The sequence below is a fragment of the Monodelphis domestica genome, chromosome 4 (assembly GCF_027887165.1).
Source record: "Monodelphis domestica isolate mMonDom1 chromosome 4, mMonDom1.pri, whole genome shotgun sequence".
Taxonomy (NCBI): domain Eukaryota; kingdom Metazoa; phylum Chordata; class Mammalia; order Didelphimorphia; family Didelphidae; genus Monodelphis; species Monodelphis domestica.
The window spans coordinates 187,867,218-187,887,513 of NC_077230.1; the positions used below are offsets into that span (position 1 = coordinate 187,867,218).

Below are 20,296 nucleotides of genomic sequence, written 5' to 3' on the forward strand. Positions count from 1 at the left end.
AAAGTGAATTTTAGAAAATTTACACCCTTAGATGAGAACTTAACCTTCAGAAGGTTAGAAGGTAATCCCACAGACACTGTCCCCCTGAGCAGTGCTAGACAATTTGGAAGCTGTGATTGGCCCCTGTGAAGAGGGGAGGGGACAAGGAGCCACCATAAAAGCCTTGGCTTGAGAAGATGGTCTGAAGGATAGTCTTCTGACTGGAAAAAGTCTTTTCAAGGGAACTTCCCTAAAGACTGCGGTTTGGATCTTGGGCTTGGAGCTCAGCTTCAACTTAAGACTCTACTCCTGGACTAGCTTCCATCTTGTAGGAGTAACCTCGTGGTTACTCACTACTAGTATAGTTCTCTAACCCCTTTCATATTTCTCTACTTTATTGTTTCCCCTCTATTTTGGTAAATAAACTTCTGACTTGAGATATAATAATTTTGGTGACCACATTATTTCATATAATTGAAGTACAACCATTAAATTTAATCTTTACACCACCCATCTGCCCCCAATATTAGTATTTATTAAGAGATCTGTTTTGGTGTTAAAGAAGACCTAACTGAATCCTACTTCAGATACCTACTAACTGTGTAACCTTGGGGCAAAGCACTTAACTTCTTTCAGCCTCAGTTTTTTCATCTATAAAATGAGAAAATAATAGTATATATATACTTCATGGGGGTCTTGTGCAGAACAAATCAGAAAACATGAATTATGCAGAGGATTTTATAAACCTTAAAGTGCTATAGAAATATAAGTTAATTTTTATATTTGTTCATTATTAACAAATACATGTAAGTAAGGTATTCTAATTTGAAATACTGATAAGGACAATACCATAATTCTGAAATGGTTGGGCAGGTACCCCAATATCTGCGGGCTAGCTGGGGTTCTGTTCAATTATTATATAAAGTCATTACCATGAAGTGGAAAGAACATGAGACTGGAATAGAGAAGTTTGGTTGAAATCCTACCTCTACCATGTGCTACCATGGGTAAATCACTTAAAAGCAAAAGAAAAGGAAGTGAAATAGTTAAAATTAAATTATGAGAGCTAATAGCTTTATTACATTAAAGTAGTGATAGTAAAGGGAGGGAAATGTAGAAAAGAGGTAGAGAGTAGCTTAGCTTACTACCCTATTTGCCATTTGATGGACTGTAGCTCACCACAGACAGAGTTTCTTTCAGTTTCCAAGCTCCAGCCAGAAGAGTAAGAGCAAACTCCTGGTCTTAACTTATAAGCAGTTTTTTCCAAATGCTAGCCCTCCCAAGTCACATCTCAGGAACCAATCATAGTTCCTCAATTTGCCTGGCACTACCCAGGGGGGCAGTGCCTGTGGGGTCAGTTTCCTGTCTCCTTGGTTTCAACTTCCTTTCTCTGAGGGTTTGTCTTTACCTGCACATCAATGGTAAATAACCTCCAGGTCATTGACTGATGATGTCAAACAAAGCAACATAATAGGGAGGGAAATTCCCTTCCCACAGAAGGGAATGTGTATTTAAATAGTACCTACTATGTGCTGGGCACTATGCCAAATGCTTTATAAATATTATCTCATTTTATACTTCACTTCTCCTCAGAGTCCTCATCTATAAAATGAAGGGTTGAATTTCAACCTTCAGTCAACTCCATTCTTTCTTAGAATTTCTATTGTTCTTAGTCATTATCTTAAGGGTAATCCACAAAAATTAACTGCCTTGCTTTTCAGGTCGTCAGTCATATCCCACTCTTCTTGACTCCATTTGAGGTTTTCTTGGCAAAGATACTTTAGTTATTTGCCATTTCCTTCTCCAGTTAATTTTACAGATGAGGAAACTGAGGCCAACTGTGTTAAGTGAATTGTCCTGGTTGGTTAAGTAAGTCTGACATTTCATTTAATTAATTTTAAGCAAGGGATACATCAACTGATTTCAATATAGACAATTTGAATAGTTACTTTCTTATTTGTTATCCTTTTTTGGCTTTTAAAACCCTTCATATCCTGGCCTTTTTACTCCTTATTCCCCCTCTATATACCTACAACCCTAACACAAAATATTTCATCTACCAACTTAGAGAAATTTCACCGACTGGCCAACCCCCATGCCTGGAATTCTCTTCCTCCTGGTTTCTAACTTGGCTTTCCTGGCTTCCATCAAGTCTACTAAAATCCCACCTTCTGTGAGAACCCTTTCCTGATCATTATACATAGTAACAGCAATATAGTGAACTTCTCTCTGAGATTATCAATAATTTATCCTATTTATTATCTCCTTTGAATAAGGTTGTTGTCTATCCTGTTAAAACTATAAGCTTCTTAAGGCAGAAACGATTTTTATCTTTCTTTATAACCCCAGCACTTAGCTCAATATATGGCACATAGTAGGCCCTTACTAAATGCTTATTGATTTCACTATAAATTAATTTAGCATTAAAACAAAGTCAAGGGATATTAGTATTGGTCAAAATGAGTCCCTATGTCCACAAGAAGCATATAATATAGTTGGGAGAACGAAAAGACCACTAAATACCAATGAAAATCATAGTAAGTGAGGAACCCAGTCTTCTAGAGCCTTCTAGAGCCAATTCTAGAGCCTTCCTCAACCAACTTTACCAGGTCAACCTCTCCTCTTCAGAGGTTTAGGTTTATCCTAATCTGTCACCCAGTTCAAATCCTGGTGGTTATTTAGGCAGTGAGGTGGCTCAGTGAATATAGTGCTCCACTAGGAGTCAGGAAGACTCAAGTAAAAAACCACCTTAGCCATTTATTAGCTATGTGACCCTGAGGAAGTCACTTAACCTCTGCTTCAGTTTCTTCATCTGAAAATGGCGCTAAAAATAGTACTTAAGAGTAAAATGAGATATTTGCAAAGCACTTTGCAAAACTTTAAATGCTAATTATCATCATTATTAGCCATCAAGGCATTTTCCTTCCTTCCTCAATGAGTTCAAGGCTTGAAGGAGAGTCTCTCTCCTATCTGCAAATGAGGACTTCAATCTACATTCCCAAATGTCTTATTTCCTAGTTCTTCAATCTACTCAATTCCCATGACCTACTCTTCCACTTCACCTCAGCTACATAAAAACATGGTCACATCTTTGATCTTGCTTTTGTCCAAAGGTATCCAGTTCATGATCTCCAAAATTCCTTTCTATGATCATTGCCTCTTATCATTCCATCTTTTCCTATGTCTTACCACCCCTACCTATGTTCCTCTTCCTCAATCATGAACATCATTCCCTACACCCCTCAATTCTTTCCCAAGTCATCATCCCTGCATTAAATACACTCTTCTCTTTCCTATCTTGACCTGCTGGTAAACTAACTCAATTCTATAATATGCTAATCAACTAACTCTACACCCTCAATTCCTTTGTCCTATCCCTGGATCATGCTTTGCCAACCCCCCCCCCCCCCCAGCTCTGGATTACTCTTATCTACTTCCTTAGTTTATAAGCTGAGAAAAATCACAAAATAAATTCTATTTATTCTAGCTAATCTTAACTGGGCCCTAATGTAGTAAAACAGCACAGCAAACATTCTATTCATCCTCAATTGATTCAGTGTCTCACTCTTAAGAGGCTGTTTCAAACTTTCCCCATCTTTTCACAAGCTTCCCACAGCACTTCCTACCCTCACCTTCTCAACTTAAGGACCCACACTAACATTTGCATTTAAAAAAAAAAAAAGATCTTTTAACAAGAACTCTTTCCTCATCATACTCCTTCTTTCACTACCACCTCCTTTAATCCAATCTCAGATAAAGATATGGACCTCCCCAAACAAATCCCTCTCAATGTGCCCTTAACCTTATCCCTTTCCCAAACTCTCCAACAAATTGACCCCACAGCTTCCATACTTTTACCTTCAGCCTTTTCCCACCCACTGGCATCTTACTTGCTGCCTAAAAATATATTCATCTTTTAAAAAAAAAAATCTGACTTGCTCTGATCATCCCAGTTAGCTATCTCTCCTCCATTTCCTGATTCAAACTTCTCTCCTTATCAGAATATTAGCACTGTATCATTACAAAACTTCTTCCAATTGCTGAAATAAATTTTCTAGGTTTCTCTGGAGTCTTCTGTTTCTATTTTCAAAGTTCCTACAAAAATAACTCTATTGCAAAAAATTCATTATTCCTACTATAGGCTTATACTTGAAGTATCAGATGAAGTTATTCTTGATTGCAAGCCTATTTTCTTTACCATTTCAGAATACTGCATCCCAAGCTATCCTTTCATTTTTAGGAAAAGCTGCTAGGTTTTGACAGGCTCCTTGACATTTAAACTATTGCAAATAACATCCCTAAGACTTTGTTTTGGGGTTTTCTTTAAAGAGGTGATTTGATGGATTCTTCCATCCTCACTTTGCTCTGTGGATTTTAAAAAATCTGGGCCGTTTTTATTTATGATTCCTTAAAAACGAGTCCTGATTTTTTTTCAACAATGGTTTCCAGGTCTAAATGATTCTTAAATTATCTCTCTTTTGACCTGGTTTCTGGCTCAAATATTTTTATGTTAGATTCTTCTTTGATCTTGTTCAAAGATTTTTTGCTGTCTCATGGAATCACTGATTTCTGTTTCATCTATTCCAGCTTTCAAGGAGTCCATTCCTTGGGTGAGATGTTTACCATTTTCAATTTAAGCTATTTATTCTCCTAATTCTTTCCTAAAGAGTTTTTAATTCTTTTTTAAATCTTGCCTCATTTCTTCTAGGCATTCATATAGTCCTTATGGAAAATGTTATTTTTACCTTTAATCACTGCTTACAATTATTGAGTTACTGTCTCCTTTTAGGGAATCGCTAGATATGTAATAATTTTTGATACTGGTTGGTGTTTTCTTTGATTTAGTTATTTCTTCAACTTCAGTTCTTGAAATGAGTCTTTGTGATAGTTTTGTTACCCACTATGGCAAAAGCAAGAAAAAAAATAAAGTAAAATAATATATATTTCAATTTGCATCCAGAATTCATTAGTTCTTTCTCTGGATGACATTTTCATCACAAGTGCTTTAGAACTGTTTTCGATGACTTTGCTGATTGGAGAAAGTTGTCTTTCACAGTTGATCATAATTACAATATTGCTGTTACTGTGTATAATGATCTCCTGGTTCTGCTTATCTCACTCTATATCAATTCATATAGGTTTTCCCAGGTTTGTCTGAAAGATCCCCCAGTCATTTTTTATAGTACAAAAGTATTCCATCATAATATGTACCAAAATTTGTTCAGTTAGTCTCCAACTGACAGGCATCCCCTCAATTTCCAATTCTTTGCCACCACAAAAAAGTTCCTAAAAATATTGTTGTACATATAAGTCTTTTCCTTTTTCTTTTGATTTCTTTGGGATAAGACCTACTTAGTAATATTGCTGAGGAAAAGGCATGCACAATTTTATAACCCTTTGATTTAGTTCTAACTTCTTTTCCAGAATAGCTGGACCAGTTAACAACTCCAAACTTGCAATGGTGTCCTGTTTTCCCACATCCTCTCCAGAATTTTTTCTCTAAGTAGCTTTTGTTTCTTCAGATGAAAACATCTCATCTTCCTCATCTTTTGACCACTGACCAAATGGAGAATATCTCTTATTTTTATAAATGACTCAGTTCCCTATATATTTTAGATGAGTTGGTCAAATTCCCAATGGAAGATCTCCTTCTCTTACCGATTTCTCTCCCTTTCACTCTTCTCTCCCCCAACCCCCTCCTCTCTCTCTCTTTCCCCCTATTTTCACTGTCTTTCTATCTTACCCAGCCTAGAAGTAGAGTAGCAACTCAACATTTATCTCAATAATGATCCACATGGAAGTTTTTAACCTGATCTATTTTTCTGACCTGGGCCAGTTTGTTCCACCTTAGGCATCCCTGCCCTCACATTGCTTTCAGACTTAATGCAGACACCCAACTGTTTTAGTCTAAACTCCTGAACTCAATTGATACCCCCAGTTTTAGACCCTCCCAGTAACAGGGATTAGAGGTAAATACCATCACAACTGATTCCAAAGATCTTTTAACAAATGGTCTTTCCTATATAATAGTCTTTTCTTAATCTTAATTCTTGATTTTTCATATTGCTGATCACCACCTCTTCTTGGATACTTTCTCTTCTGGTAGTTTTCATGACACTCTTCTCTCTTAGTTCTCTTTCTAGGTCAAGCCACTAATTACAGAGATCTCCCAAGAGGACAAGTGAGCACTCTTCTCTTTTTGTTCTATACTATTTCTTTTAATTATCTCATCAGCTCCTATGGGTTCAATTACTATCTTTATGAAAATAATTCCCAGATTTATATATCTAGCCCTTGCCTTTCTGCCAATATCTAACTGCCTCTTGGACAATCTGAGTTATAGGTCTCATCAGCATCTCAAACTCACTATGTCCAAATTTGAATTCATTATATTTCCTCCCAACCTCTCCCATTACTAATTTCCCTATTACAGCAAAGGTACCACTATCCTCCCAGTCACACAGGCTTGTACCTCAATACCTCAGTATCCTCAGTACTATTCTCAAATCCTCACTCAAATTCATTTAGCTTATCTAGTTTGTTGCCAGACCTTCTCATTTATATCTTCACAAGATTTCTCATAAAAAATACCTTCCCATCACTCAGACAGCCATAATCCTAATTCTGGTCCTCTTCACCTCTTGCCTGCACTTCCACAAAAACCTTCTAACTGGTTTCTCTGTTCCCAAGTTTCAGCCTACTCCAATTCACCCTCTACTTACCTGTAATTTTTCAAAGTATAAATCTGACTATCTCTCCCACACCCTACTTCAATAAATTCTATTGGTTCCATATTACCTCCAGAAGCAAATAAAAAATTCTCTGGCATTTAAGTGCTTCTTAACCTGGCTCTTTCCTATCTTTTCCTACCTTATAATTTATTATCCTCCTAGTACTCTGTGGTCCACCTAGGCTGGCCTACTTTTGGTTCCTACTTATATCTCCCATGCTTATGCCTCTGCAGTAGCTGCCCTGCCCCCCCCCCCCACCCTCATGCTTGGAATCCTATCTCTTCACCTTCACCTAATAAAGTTTCCCTGGACTTCTTCAAGACTCAACTCAAATCCTATATTCTACACAAGGCTTTTCCAAGTCACCTCAACTGTTATGTTCTTTCCTCTGAGATTACCTTCATCTATTTTATCTATAATTTATACGTACCTATGTACTTCAGGGCCACCTACACACTGGGTCTTACATATCCTATCCCTATCCCTAGCCATGCACTGTCCCCCTACTTTTCCAACTAGATACTGCTTTATATCCTGGGACAACTCTACCAGAAGCCTAAAACTCTGTAGACTACAATAACTTATTTGACTCCATTCCTCAATGATTTACATACTCCCACCCCATATCATACCCACTTTATCCCAGAGTCTAAACTCTAATTTGCATGGTTCATTTTTTTTGTTTGAATCCCAATGACTGCTCCTTTATTCACAGCCCAAACCCAACCTACTTAAAAACTACCCAACTTTTCCACTGGGTTCCCTGAAACATCAGTTTCAGAGGTAACAAACTAGATATATCATCTAAACCTTTTCTTTTCCTGTTCCCTCCATTTTTTTGCCCTCAATGAAACTTGGCTCTACCTGATTACAGTTTCCCTGGATCCCTTTTCTTGTAATGGTTGCACTTTTATTTATACCTAATTCCCTCCAACCTAATCCCAGGATCTAGTAGGGGAACTAGATTACTCCTTGTTCACTGCAACTTTCAGGTTCTCCATCTACCACTATCATTCAGTGGTCAATCCTTTGACATTCCTATGATCCATATTTATCATAATCAAGATTATGATAGTTATTGTCTATAGACCTTCAAGACATTCTTCTTTTCTCACGAGTTCATTGCCTGACTCAAAGTCATTCTCTCTTCCTCAATTCCTATCCTCATTCTAGAGAACTTCAATATATAGTGATACTCCCTTAAACATTCTAACTTTTCAATTTCTCAACTATTTGTTTCACATGACCTACTCTTCCCACCAACTTCAACTACAACTAGATGATCATACCCTTTATCTTGCCACCATGCACAAATGTTTTTCATCCATGTTCATGACTCTAAGATTTCTTTATCTCCTCTATTAATTTCACATCACTCAGATGCCTTCTGTCACCATCTCCTGTACCCAATTTTACATGAAGAAGCAGTTCTTGCCAAGGCAAATCCCCATACATGCATGAGTAATCCCATTCAAATGTCCCTCAATTGGGGAATGGCTGAACAAATTGTGGTATTTGATGGTGATGGAATACTATATGCTATGAGAAATGATGAAAAGGATGATTTCAGAAAGAGCTGGAAAGACCTATATGAACTGATGCAGAGTGAAACAAGCAGAACCAGAAGATCATTATACACAGTATATGCAATATTTTGGAAAAATCAAATGTGATAGACTTTGCTATTAATAGCAATACAATGATCCAGGACAATTCTGAGGATTTATGAAAAAACAATGCTATCCACCTCCAGTAAAAGAACTGATAGATGAAAACATGATGAATCACTTGTTTATTTGGGTATATGTTTGGGAGTTTTGGTTATTTAAGATTATTCACTTACAAAAATAGTATGGAAACATATTTTCCATGATAATTCATGTATAATCCAGATTGAATTGTTTGTCAGTTCCAGAATGGACTAGGGAAGTAGGCAGGGAGATAATATGGATCATGTGAGTGGAAAACTTAGGTGGAGATTTGTTATTAAAATAAATTTTTTTAAAGTAATCCCACTCCATCTCATCTTCTCCAACAAAATTTCCCTTCTATCAATATGCACTTTCATTTATCTTTAGTCTCTTCTTGTCAACTAGCTGCTTCCCTACTGCCTACAAAAATCCCCATGGTTCTTCCATCCTCAAAAAAAAAAAAAACCTCTTACTTGATCTATCTATCTCTGTAATCATCCTACATCTCTCCTCCCTTTTGTGTCTAAACTCTTTGAGAAGGCTATCTAGAATAGATGTTTCCCTTTCCTTTATTAAACCAAAACTGCTCTCTACAAAGTTATTTCTAAACTGCTAAATCTACTGGCCTTTGCACAATCTTCATCCTTCTCTCTGTCAATCACCCTTTTCTTTATACTCTGTTATCTACAGGTTTTTATGACACTGCTCTGTCCTGGTTCTTCCTCCTACCTATCTGATTCCTCCCCTTCTCTGTCCCCTTTGCTGGATCTTCATGCACATTACTATCTGTTAACAGTAGAGGTTCTCTAAGGTTCCATTCTAGTCCTTCTTCTATTCTCTTTCTAGAATATTTCTCATGGTGATCTCAACAGCTCCCATGGATTCAATTGTCATCTCTATACAGATAATCTTCAGATCTATTTATGCAGAACTAACTTTTCTCCTAAGTTCCAATCTCACATCTCTAAATGCCCTTTGGACACCTAGAACTGGATTCCAAAACTGAACTCATCTTTCAAAAAAAAAAATCTCCCATCTCAATTCCATTATTACTCATCAACAGTATCATTATCAAGCTAAATGTTAATAATTCATTCCTTACCCTTACTTACCCCACCATATCCAATATATCCAATCAGTTAATTAGTCCTGTCATTTATACCTTTGAAATATCTTTTACATGTGGCTCCTTCTTTCCTCTGACACTGATTCCAGGGCTCTATCACCTAATTCTTCAACTATTACAAAATGCTGCTGTTTGATCTCCCTGCCACAAATCTCTTCCTACTCCAATCCATCCTTCACTTAGCTATCAAATTGATCTTCCTTAAAGTATAGGGCTAGCCATATCAACCTCCTACTCAATAAACTTCAGTACCTTCCCTTTTGCCTCCAGGATGAAATATAAAATCCTGCTTGGTTTTCTTTCTCACTTAGCCTCTCCTTCCTTCCCAGACTTCTTGCACCTTATTCACCTCCACATACTCTGTGATCCAAAGACATTGACCTCCATGCTGTTTCTCACACAACTCAACCCTGAGTGTTTTCCTTGGTTCTCCTCCAAGACCAGTCATCTCTGCCTCTTGGCTTCAAGTCTCAGAAAAAAATCCCTCAAACCTTTTCCTGGTCCTCCTTAATCTTAGTGCTTTCTTCCATCTGAGACTATTCTCAACTTATCCTATTTATATCTTATTCGTACATAGTTGTTTACATGTTTTCTCCTCAAATATACTTCTCTTATTGAGAAGAGGAAGGACCTGTTTTTAGGCTTTCCTTTATATACCCATTACTTAGCACTTGGCACATTTGTTGTTCAGTTGATCCAACACGTTGTGTCCTCATGGACCATGGAATTTTCTTGGCAAAGATACTTGAGTGATTTGCCATTTCCTTCTCCAGTGGGTTAAGGCAAACAGAGGTTAAGTGATTTACAGTCACATAGCTAATAAGTACTTTAAGTTAGATTTTAACTCAAGTCTTCCTAACTCCAAGCCCAGCACTCTTAAGTACAAAGGCATGTTGATGCCTCATCTGTGCCTAGCATATTCTAGGTGCTTAATAAATACTAATTGACTATTTACATGCTGTCTATACCATTCCAATGTGTAAACCCCTTGTGGGCAGAGATTTTTTGTTTTGGTTTGGGTTTTGGTCTCTCCTGGTATCCCTATAATTTAGCATAATGCCTGGCATATAGTGTTTATAATTTTATTTACTGACTGACAATCTCCTAGGCTTGGTTTCCCTAAGTTTTTTCCCCCCACTGCATAAAAAAAAAAGAGTGGAAAACCACAAAGCAAATATATGACAACTTTTCTGGGTACATTTTCTGTTCCCTGGCTAGAACTTATATGGCTTATAATTCTACAGCTCTGGAACTTGCAAGAAAAATGTTCAAGGAAATTCTATAAGTATGACCTAGCTGATTTACCTCTATATATCAATATGACACATGCCCAAAGTTAAACATAAAGCTATTATCTACAATTAAAATCTTTGACTATAGAGGCTGTTTCTACTATAAAGGCTATTTAATACTAAATTTTTTGTTTTAATTGAAGTTGAGAAGTGTTTGGAAGATTAGGAATTATTATGTATCTCATCTTAAACATAAAAAGGAAAAATAATGTAGGGAATAAAAAACAAGATAAAAGGCAAGAGGTAAGACAAGTAAGTTTGAATCATATTAAGTTTCTTGTTATTCTGTTCAGATAAGACTAAGAGTTTTGCAAGAGATATTATATGTCCAATATTTTGCTTTGTCCCAAATTCAGACACTCTAATTCTGAGGATCTGAAATGCTTGAAATGTATAAGAAAAAGACCCTTTTTACAGACATCAGGTTTATCTGGGGGTTCTTCAAAATACCATAAACAGAAGCAGGAGATGAGCAAGCTGTTAATGTTGCTACAAACTATCAAACTAAACCCAAACTTCAACTTCTGATTAAAACCAGAAAAATCAAACCTTAGTCTGTAAAGTGGCCTATATAACAAATGGGGGGATGGGGGAGGAATATGACCCAGTAAGGCTATTTGCCACCCTTACTTTCATGAATTGTTTGTGTTCATTACTGTTTAAAACTATCAATAACAAAGACAACAACTCTACTCAATTTAGATTTAGATAAAGAATTAGAAATGAATGGCTACTGGGTGCTTCCTATATTTGACATTATTTTGGAAGTGAAGATAATAATGAAATTAAAATATAAAGCTTTGTCAATTGGTAACCAAGTCAAAAATGTGAGTGAGCCAAAGTTAAGAATAGCTCTAGTATCTAACAAGCCAAAGGATAATTATAGAAAAGGACATGAAAGCAAAAGACAGTGTAATAACAGTGATACAGGAGGTACAATAAACCCCTATTGTACTTAAAAGAGAAATCAGGCTAAATAATGTAGCACTTTTTAAATTAAGTTTTGTATCTCTTAAATATAAAGTAAAAAATTTTCAAAAGTTAAATTAATTCACTAGAGAAAATTCTTTTCAGAATAAGAATATATGGCACTTTGCTATTAATACATTTTATATATTATCACAATTGAATCTTAAAAATAATCCTAAAGTATGTAGCAAAAATATTAATAACCCTACTTTATAAATTAAAAAATAAGGCCAGAGAGCTGATCTTTCCAAGATCACACAGCTAGTAGTCAAATTGGAACTCTGAAACCTGGCCCAATTCCAACTCCAAGATTCTTTCCATGATATTACACTACTAAATGAAATATAACTGAACCACCTACTTGGCAATATTAGTTAAACTTTAATTAGAACTAACAAAGTAAAAGTCCTGCCAGACTTTTTTTTAATATAGAAAAATAATTTTTAATTAGCAAAGTAACTATATGGAAACATGCTATTCAAGCATGTTTAAAAAATTTTTATGTTTTATTTAGTTAAACATGTGTTTTGCAACCTTGTTTACAATATGTTTTCCTTTTTTTGTCAATAAAGCCAAACTAACTTCAATGACACATGCCCAAATGACCATAAACTCTAAAATTAGATTTTCCCAGTTAATAAATTAGCTATATTTTATTATATGTAAAAATGTTGCTTCCCTGTATCTTATATCTAAAATACACTAGAATTCCTAGATCAAAATAATGGACCTCCTTCCCAGTTGGTGGCAACATAACTGCTCATGTTTTCCATGTCATAATTTTTTCCATGTCATATAATTTCAAGTGAAATTATATAATCTAGCTAACTACTAGCTAGTTTTCCCATTGAAGTGAAGAAGAAAGGTAGAAGGTTAAAGCCAGAAAAACTTGAAGTCTTCCAAAGCAATGAAAGGAATTAGAAAGGGGAAAAAAAAGTAAAAATAGGACAAGACTTTTTTTAAGATAGCTGATTTTCCCCATTCAGCACTCTACCTGACTGGCTTTCAACCTGGATTTAACTCATGCAATTAATAAAAGGAAATGAAATAGGTCAAAATAATACACTACATGCCCTCAGCTCACTCAGTCTCCCAGCGAAAGGATACAAAGTACAAATATGATAAAGAGAAGTAAGATACAAGGTGGACAGGTACTAGAATTGAAGTCTAGAAGAACTGTGGTCAAATTTAACAGCTATGTGATCTTGGGCAAGTCGTTTGATCTCTCTACTTCAATTTTCTCCATTTGTTTAAAAAAAAAAAAGCTTTAGATTCAATCACCTCTAAGGTCGTTTGAAGTTCTGAGCCTATGCACCTCTGATTTTAATTGAGCAAAAAAGAAATTCAGCCAAGGAAAAGGACATTTTTCCTCATCCTACTCCTTAGGGAATGGATTAAGACAATGCATATCTTTCCTTTTTTTAACCTTCCTCACTTTCCTCAGGTAAAATCATGAGTCTGCAAGAGCAGAGTAAATTGGATAGGCTGAAAGCACAGGCTTGAAGGGGAAATTAAATTAAAAAACAGAAGTGGAAGACCACCATAGTCCTTAGAATTCTCTCTTCTACGATTCTCTGACCAGGAATTTCAACAAATCCTAAACTCCATGGAAAGGTATACCCCATTTAATTTCCTGTATATTTCTCTATATACATGCCTTCTCTGTTAAGCTAGTAACTCCTAAGAACCTTTATAGAAAATAAAAATCTCATTGCAAAGTAGTTATCTAGCCACTAGCAAAATTATCTATAGAAAGATTCCCCCAAAATTGCCATATATCCTTGTTTTCTAAGAGAATCTACAATTATTGTGTCTACAACCTGCCAAGCGATATTATTGCCAGTCAAAAGACCCCAAGTTCACAGTCCCTTTAAACACAAACTAAACACATTTCAGTGAATGGACATTTTAATTCTAGTTAGAAAGAGATCATGATAATGAGCTTCCTCATTTCCCTACCACTTCCATTTTTTGTTTATTTGTTTAAATAAGCCTAAAGAAAGGAACTCAAGATAACTGATTATATTCAGCTATAATTAGTCAGAATAAAAAAAACACTAAAGGGAGACAAGATTTCAAAGACAAAACTGGAAGCATAAAGAATAAAATTTTAAAATATACACATACATAGGTCTACACACACATTTATAAATGTTGGGACAAAGTTATTATAAGTTCACTAAAGATAGCAATTAATGTTTAGGAGATATATTTCACACTCTAAATATAGTTGGAATGAAATACAGTTTTTACTAAGCAATATTATTCTCATTTAAAGACAAAAAACAAATATTTTATAACTGAATGAAAGTGATGCTGATATCCTCTTTAACTATACTCCAGGGCTAGCATAGTAAATATCACTATTAATCTTGTGATCTCAAAGTTGTAAAGTGCACATTATATTAAATAAACATGTGAGCACATTCCAAAAAGCCTAATCTTTAGATACTAAGTGCTCCATCAGAAGGAATTACCTAACATAAGATCTTTGCCATAAGTTTGCTCTGCTGCTTAAAAAAAAAAAAAGACAAATCTTCAAACTATCAAAAAGCAAACTCTGAACATTCAAATTCCTGAAAAGTCTCACTGATACATTAATCCACAACAAAAAGAACTGATTAGAGAAAACTGGCTATTTGGAAGAAAGAAAACACCAAAAGAAAAATGAAATATATATTTACTTACATCAATGGAAATGCAAAAAATGGGAGTGTCATAGTTAGTCTTGCTGTAAATTCATCTGGAAGATACCACAAGTATACCACTAAGCAAGTAAACAGGTAAAGAACTGAGGAGTAAAGAAGTAACCTTCCAACCCACAGTTTCTGTAATCTTTGATTTTTCTCTCTAAATTCTTCTAATTCTTGGATTTCCTATTAAGAAAGAATTATCACATGTTATTGAACTTCAAAACCAAAACATTAAACAATTACTGAAACATTAGAAATAACTTCCTCCTACTCATATTTCCACTTAAAAAAATATATCTACTTAAATGTTTAATTCTGCTTTATTCTCAGAAAAATTAATAATTTCAATGTTTTGTAATAACTAGTATCACTAAAACCATACCCTAAGTTTTCACATACTTTTAAAAGTCATTACAAGTCCATTCCATTATAATAAAAGCAGAAATAAATTTGGTTTTGAAAAATGTAAATTGACATTTTAAAAACCCATAGAATTAGCACACTTCTGTCTAGATAGCACAATTCTCTATTGCCACTAAACCAAGGTCCTCTTACTAACTTTTTTGTGTCATGGACCCCTGTTCTGGAAATCTATGGATTCCTCAGAATATTGAGGAATTCACAGAAATTAAGTTAAAAACTGTTACTAAGGGAATAATATGACACATTGATAAAGGGATATTGAAAACTTGCAAAGTAAAAATCTGTACATACTTAAGAGCTTCATTTTCCTTATTAGCAGTCCTGATTTAAACTATACTGAATATCTGATTTCATTCTGATGGGTTCTATTACCTGGCACAGACTTCTAGACTCCCTAGTACAGTTTGATTTTTAGAGATTATGTTACGTTTACATCAAGGTTTACCTAATTTACTTCTTACCAGTAAAATTCTAATTTTGCAGATCAGATTTTCAGATGTTTCTAAATGAATGGATGTTAACTATACATTCAATGAAATAATTTTCTATTCAGTCTGGAGATACCTCAAGAGAGCCAGGCCTAGAGACAGGAGGTCCTAGGCTCAAATTTGGCCTCAGACACTTCCGAGCTGTATGACCCTGAGCAAGTCACTTAACCCCCATTGCCTACCACTCTTCTGCCTTGGAACCAATATACAGTATTGATTCTAAGACAGAAGGTAAGGGTTAAAAAAAAAGATAAAGGAACATACCTTATCTATATTTTCCAGAACTTCTACTGTTGAAGGTTTAGCCTATATTTACAGACAGGGGGGAGGGGGGAGAGAAAGAAAAACAGAGACTTATAACTTGTCACTATAAAACCTAGTTTCACATTCAAGAGAAATTTGAGTGGCTATTGGCCATAAAATGCTAAACCAAAAGATATCTCTTGATCCAAGTTTGAATTTTCCCAAATAACATAAGATAATAATTTTGTCAATCTATTGCAAAGTAATCAAAAGCACCTATGAATCATCTTTACAAGAATAACTATTAAACAGAGCCAAATAGAAATGGAGCATTCTTTATTAAACAAAAATTCTTATGAGAAAATGAAAAGCATTTTTACAAGGCACTATCTTCTTTCAAGATACAAAAAATACTTAGTTCTCAGAGATGCAAAATTAAGTCTGAGTCTCTAGAAAACAATCTCATAAATGAAAAAATAAACTTATTTTCTACCACAACAAAAAAAAAGAATTATTTACTCCTTTAGGGTACTAAAATTTTAAATAAGAATTCTTTAGAAGAATCTTATTTTCTGTTAGGTCATAAGAAATCTTGCAAAATGATAAGTCAATAAGTTCTGCCTAATTTTTATAAAGTGCTCTACAGCAATTTTCTACAAGAAAAGAAATTTCTATTTTGATTTTGAGGCAGTTACATGTTACAATGAATAGAGTACCAAACCTGTCAACAGGAAAACCTAAATTTGAATGATGTCTTAGAAACCAACTAGCTGTGTGACCCTGGGAAAAATCACTTAATATCTCTCAGCCTGTTTTCTCTTCTATAAAATATAAATAATGATACTTCCCAGAGTTATTGTGAGAAACAAATGTAAAGAGATATGCAAGTTTTAAAAGCTACATAAATGTTGGTTATCATTATTTTCATAACAGAATCAAGAACACCATTAGGCAAGAGTTTGGGTTTCACAAATTTTAATATTCCATTGAAAAGTATGAAAAATTCAAATCTACCAAGATGCCTCACACACATCATTTGGGAAAACTTAGTAAAATGCCTCTAGCCTTTAGCTCAAAAACCTGAAACATCATAGCAGGTATTTAATAAAATATTTGTTCACTTGAATATACCATATAAACTTCTGAAGCCTAGGTAGTATTAAAATGCTATCTCACATAAGGAATGCAGGGTGAAAGGGAAAAATTAGCAATGAAATTGCTAGCTAAGCAGGAAGTGGGGTATATTTCCATTTTGCTATTTACTGAGTCACAGATTAGAACCTACATTATGAAATTTATATTCAGCCATTCTTAACAGTAATGATAAGTAAATGCCTAAAACTATATGTCTATTCTCGAGTTAAAAAATAACATATAATTTGAATTAACACATCCAAAGTTTATATACCTTCCCCAAACACATGATTATTAAATAAAAATACCTTACAAACACTGCTGTCTTTTTTAACTCATCACACTTTTTAAAGACTCCTCATCTCTGTGTTCTACCTTCCCTGACTTCCTTCGGTTCCCAGCTAAAAAATTCTTCTACAAGAAGCCTTTCCCAATCCCCTTAATACAAATTACTTCTCTGCAAGATTCTCTGCTTATAACCTGAGCTTGAGTTCTAACACTACGACCCATATCTGTAGAAAATCACTATCTCCACCTCACAGGCTATCCTCAGGCTCAAATAAAAAATATGGGGAAAGTATTATAAAAACTTCAAAGCATTATATAAATATCAATTATTTTATTACAACAGTTATTAGACAATTCTACTAATTTGAACTTTCTTTTTTAAAAACAAGGTCATTCAAAAGGAAAAAGGTGAACCCAGAATGGAAAATCAATGTTTAAAGACAATATTCAACTAATACTCTATTCTATACCACACAACAGATTTGTGAATAAGTTTTTATGTCAAATTATGATCTCAAACTTCAAATAAATATAATAATGTAATATATAATATAATAACATTATAATATAATATAATATAATATAATATAATATAATATAATATAATATAATATAATATAATATAATATAATATAATATAATATAATATAATATAATATAATATAATATAATTAAGTAAAAAATAACAACTTACCCTCCATCGAGAAAATAATCCACCCATATTTTATTTGTGAAAACAGGATACACTGATGACTTTCATCAATTTTGTAATGGAATTCAAAGCTAGAAATAAAAGTATGTCTATTTATTTTCATATCAAATGCACAAAAATCTACCATTTACTCTAAAGTATAATGATTATAAAGACAATAAACACTGTAAAAACTCATTTATTCTAATTCAAAAATAATGACAATTTAGGGATCAATGATCACTTATTAAGCAACTACTGTATACCAGGAAAACAAGGGGTTGGGGATACAAAGACAAAATCAACTGTCCCTGCCCTCAAGCTTACATTCTAATGGGAAACAAAGTGAAACCTGTTCATAGGTATGTACAGAATATATGCAAAAGCAATTTCTGTTGGAATAAGACTGCAAATGGCTAAGAATCTAGTGAGTGGAAATGATATCCTGTCAAAAGTGCAGATAAGTTATTTTCTAAGACGGGTTATAAAAAATAGAGGAGATAGAATCAGATATCTTGAGGGGATCATAGACTCCTGAAAAGGTTTTTGCATATAAACACTTAGCTTCTTACTCAGGAGCTTATTTTTTTCATACTATCCTACATGAATTAGGAAGTATGGTCACATGTTTATTCATAGTTAAATTGTCCATCTCTCTTACTATTTAACTTGGCCAGGACATACACATACATACATACACTCACACAATAGATATAGGAAATCATTTGAGAAAGGAGAGAACCCATCAATTACAAAGATGAGAAAAGACTTTAAGCTACTTGTGGGCTAGGACTGTCTTCTGCTTCTTTTTGTATCCCTTAAATTTAGCACAATACCAGGCATATAGTAGGAGCTTAATAATAGTTTATTAATTGATTGTTCTATGAAGATGAGATTAACTCTCACCTTACTTTTAAATTTAATCAATCAAAAGTAAAGACACCCATACTTATGTAAAGAAGGTCCACAAACCACCCACTAAAATAGTTTATACGTCCAGAAGCCAGGAAAGGAGTCAGCTTTTCACTTACCCAAGCAGTGGCTCCAAACGGAGAAGATCCAAGACCAGTCTTACCAGAGTCCTAGGTCCTCCACACCCCAGATTCAACCTGGCTCCAGATTCAGCCTGAAGACTCCCAGACAGGAAGTTCTGGCCTCTTTTAAAGATCTTTCTTAAGGTCACAACCACAGTCCTTAAATTTGCTTTGCCCAGGGGGGTAGTCAGTGGCTTCAAGAGGTATAAACCACTTTAGTGGGTGGTTTGTGGAACTTCCCTACTTAAGTATGGGTGTCTTTGCTTTTGGTTGATTGATTAAATTTTAAAATAAGAAAGGGAGAGTTAATCCTATCTTCACAATTCCTACAAGTTATGTCCTTGGGCCTTGAAGGATGTTAGAAATTCTAAGGCTCAGAGATAAGAATTCATCTTAAAATATGAGACGTAACTTCTATAAATGCAGAGATAGAATATTGAGTTCGCTGAACCAAAAGGAAGTCAATTGAAGGAAACAGTAAGAAATTTATATTTTATACTAGAAACAAAAGGAAGGCACTGAAAAATTTCTGAGCAAAGAACTGACATAGAATTGGGCTTTCAGAAGAGTAGTTTACTGTCATATGAAGTATGAATTGAAGAGGTAAGAAATTGTTAGATGGTAGGAGTCTAATTAGGAGTCTATTATAATAGCCCAAATGTGAGATAAGGTCTGGCTAAGTGGAGGGAAGCTGTATGATTCAAGAGAGAATAGAGGTAGTATCAAGAAGATCTAGCAAAAAAAAAAAAGGAGAAGGGGGTGGCAGAAGATGAGATGGATAGATAGTGTCATGAAGCAACAAACATGAGCTTGGGCAGTCTTAAGGAGTCAATGGAGAAGAGAAAGCCTTGGGTATGGTCACAAAGAGTTAGACATTACTGAACAACAACAATGACAGATTACTTGGGGTTAAAGTGTAGAAGAGGAAATGTAGTGTAGAACAAAAGTATCATACATTCAGCTCACAGCACCACAACACTCTCAAATTGAGGCAGACCCAGATTAAAATTTTCTATCTGATCTTAATGTGTTGACATATTAATAAAAACAAAAAATACATAAACACATATGATTTGCTAAGACAATGTGGCCCACAGGGATCTTTATATTGGTTTAGGGATCCCTTTGCTATTTGAATTTGATGCCACAAATGAAGAAAATTTTATTTCCTAAAATTTTGGCTAAGAGAAGAGAAATTTGGAGGTGTTAGCTTGAAGAAATGGGTAGGGGTAAGTGAAGATTAAGTTTTGCAAAGAATCTCTATGGAAACATTTGAACCTGATTCTTCCTAATTCCAAGTCAGCACTCTAACTACTGTAGCAGGCAGTGAGAATGAGGGGAATGAGAATCTGAATTAGTAAAGAAGACTGAATTAGATATTATATGTAAAAGTATTGCTTTTTAAGCAAAAATAAAATTCCAAGAGGACTTATTTTCAACAAAGAGAATGATCATTAGTATTAATACTAATCATATTCCACAAAACTAGGAATCTAAATGCTTTTTAAGATTTA

At 34.5% G+C, this 20,296-nt stretch overlaps 1 protein-coding gene across 5 annotated transcripts in view; it reads right to left on the minus strand.

Moving 5' to 3' along the window:
• Positions 1-20,296, minus strand: part of LNPK (lunapark, ER junction formation factor) — an 89,060-nt gene that overhangs the window by 63,692 nt on the left and 5,072 nt on the right. For 3 of the 5 annotated variants that reach the window (XM_007494415.3, XM_007494416.3, XM_001376818.4), the window contains exons 2-4: positions 17,752-17,840; positions 15,657-15,698; positions 14,477-14,664 (exon numbers count right to left, since the gene is read on the minus strand). In XM_007494415.3, coding sequence (XP_007494477.1) covers positions 14,477-14,664; positions 15,657-15,698; positions 17,752-17,778 — 257 coding nt within the window. In that variant the 5' untranslated portion in view covers positions 17,779-17,840. Of the gene's footprint in view, positions 1-14,476; positions 14,665-15,656; positions 15,699-17,751; positions 17,843-20,296 lie in introns of those variants that run through there. The other 2 variants (XM_016433718.2, XM_056794024.1) reach the window with 2 other exon arrangements.